This window comes from Vidua chalybeata, chromosome 12 (assembly GCF_026979565.1).
Source record: "Vidua chalybeata isolate OUT-0048 chromosome 12, bVidCha1 merged haplotype, whole genome shotgun sequence".
Taxonomy (NCBI): Eukaryota; Metazoa; Chordata; class Aves; order Passeriformes; family Viduidae; genus Vidua; species Vidua chalybeata.
In genome coordinates, this window is record NC_071541.1 from 12,573,647 (window position 1) to 12,576,229 (window position 2,583).

The 2,583-nt window shown below is 37.2% G+C and overlaps 1 protein-coding gene across 1 annotated transcript in view; it reads left to right on the top strand.

Moving 5' to 3' along the window:
• The window catches only part of DNAH12 (dynein axonemal heavy chain 12), a 58,821-nt gene extending 56,398 nt beyond the window's left edge, over window positions 1-2,423 (top strand). Inside the window, exons 73-75 of the mRNA XM_053953918.1 lie at window positions 744-835; window positions 1,070-1,137; window positions 1,989-2,423. Coding sequence (XP_053809893.1) covers window positions 744-835; window positions 1,070-1,137; window positions 1,989-2,179 — 351 coding nt within the window. The 3' untranslated portion in view covers window positions 2,180-2,423. The remainder of the gene's footprint in view (window positions 1-743; window positions 836-1,069; window positions 1,138-1,988) is intronic.
• Window positions 2,424-2,583: the final 160 nt, after the last annotated feature.

A 2,583-nucleotide genomic window follows, 5' to 3' on the forward strand; every position in this document is an offset into this window, starting at 1 on the left:
GTGAGATGCAGTAAATAAATCCTAACTGGAAGGTTCATTTTGCAACTGACTGCAGTCTGAAGATATATATTTGTTAAGACTGGCAGGCTAAATAACCTCTGTAGAAGAGTGTCACACTGTGACATGAAATAACTCACAGAAGCAGGCTAGGTGTAAAAGGAAAGAAAAAGAACCCAAAAAAAACAACTTTATTTTCTAATTCCACTATATATACAATAGCAAAAAATGACAGTGTACTGGAGGTTGAAACTGCCACCTCTCCAACCACACTGGTCAAACCGACAGTCCATCAGTTCTCTCCACTCACCAAAAAAAAAAAAAAATGTAAAACAATAATTATTTACATGAACATGCGTAAGAAAACTCAGTTGAAATATGTAAATATCAGAAGGCATAGGAACTTTTAGAAGAACTTTAAAACTCTCAAAAGAACAGGGCGACAGAAAAGGTATTCTTGAAGTGATTAAAAGCAATTCTATCACTGGACCCAGAACTCCACTCAAGGAAACAACCTATCCAGTGTATGTTTTTCTGTGTGATTAAAGCCTCAGTTTGTAACCTACAAGAAAGGTAATTAACAAACCCAGAGAAGTCTGCTGTCTCTACAGATATGTAAAAAAGTATCATTGAAAGGAAGGGTTACTATGTTATTCTCAGTTTGATTTGGTCTGAAAACGGGCGTAATAGCTCAAAAAGCAAAGAGCTGTGAGAGTTTAATGACTTGGAACACTTATTTCCTGCAGGTTATTCCTCAGGATACTGCTGATACTGCACCAGAGGACGGTGTTTACATCCACGGATTATTTTTAGATGGAGCTCGCTGGGACAGGACCAAGTCAGTAGCCAAATGTTTTACTGTGACTCTGGAAAGCTTTTTTCGGTGCTTAAACAAGACTAGTTTAAATAATTTAAGTGATACTTTTCATATTATTGAAATAACACACCAAATTAAGTACTCTTTCATGCATGGAAAATGGGGAAGAAAAACTGAACAAGCAAGTAACAACCAAAAAACACCCACCAAACCCCTCAAGCCACAAACAATTACTTTGTTGCTTTCTCTCTCCAGGGGAATGTTAACTGAGCAGTATCCCAAAGTGCTCTTCGATGCCATGCCGATCATTTGGATAAAGCCAAGTGAGTATGATTATCTGATGTGTGAGCTATTCAACAAGAAATTGCAACAGTGGTTTCCTTTTTTACTGAAGATCACTGAGGAGAACTTTTCACAGACTTATAGAAGCTGAGTGTTTTACCTTATGTGATTTAGCAGGGTTTACTCAGGTTATTTTTAGCTCTGTGATAGCTGTCTTTCCTACTAGTAAGATAATTTTCACAACTCTTGTTTTCTTTGACTGAGAGGAGTAAATCCCTGCTTTTATTTATGCACAAAATCAGGACTTACTACTAAAAGTGTTTTTCCTAAGTGTTAGCAAATAGGCAGTATTAAAATTTGCCACTTTTATCTGCTTGTGCCTTCTCTTGAGATTGGAATAATTTGTTCAGACCTGCATGATTTTATGCTTTGCACAAGTTTCATGCAAGAAATCTGGGCATACAAAGTGTTCCTGCAGAGTTCTGTCCTTGGGTCTCAGATGACTTGAATTGCAGTTAGGTTCTCTGGCAACTGGACTGGAATTCTTGTAGAGCTGTGAAAAACTCATGTATAAGCTATGTATTAACTAGGTAACTATTCAGATTTTAAATATTTGAGTATTTGAGTATTACAAAGCTGGTAGAATTACAGGAAGGCATCAAGTCCTGAAAATAAATTTTAGCTAAATTAGTTTGGTTTAAGAACAAAACAAAACACACAAGAAACCACAACAAGAAAAGCCAGATAATTTTATTCTGTTGCTCACAAAACAATTTTGCATTTTTATTGACATTTAAAGATGTTACTGTAAATACCTAACATTTGCATATAGACTATATTTCTGCCACTAGATCTGCTGAATGCAATGTGTTATTTTGGGGTTTTTTTGAAGCTGTAAAATCAGACATAAAGAAGTCCAATGCCTATGTTTGCCCACTCTACAAGACAAGTGAGCGCAAAGGGGTCCTGTCCACTACTGGGCACTCCACGAACTTCGTCATCGCACTGAGGCTCAACACGGACCAGCCAGTCCAGCACTGGATCAAGAGAGGTGTAGCCTTGCTCTGCCAGCTGGACGACTGACTGGGGCAGCTCACTCACAGACTGCACAACACCTTCTTCTCTCTGCTGCCTTACAGAGGAAGTGGAGCTTAGTGTGTAAAAGAACCATCTGGAGGTTTTTGTACTGTAAGAGGGCATGCAAATACTTTCTGACTCTCAAGTTTTTGTATTAAGTATGTATTATTATGACCGTGTTTACAATCTGTAAGTAATACAACTAGGGTTTTAGCCCTTGGTGATATTATTAAAAGGTGATTGTCTCTTTTGTGCGTTAGTTGAATATCACAAACTATATTTCCGTGGGAAATGAAAGTAGTCTGTGCTTTCTGAGAGAAATAGGTAATAAACTTGATTCTGCATTTTTGTTTTCTTTAAAAATAATTTTAAAACATTACTCAAGCATTCTTTCTACATCTCCCCAAGCA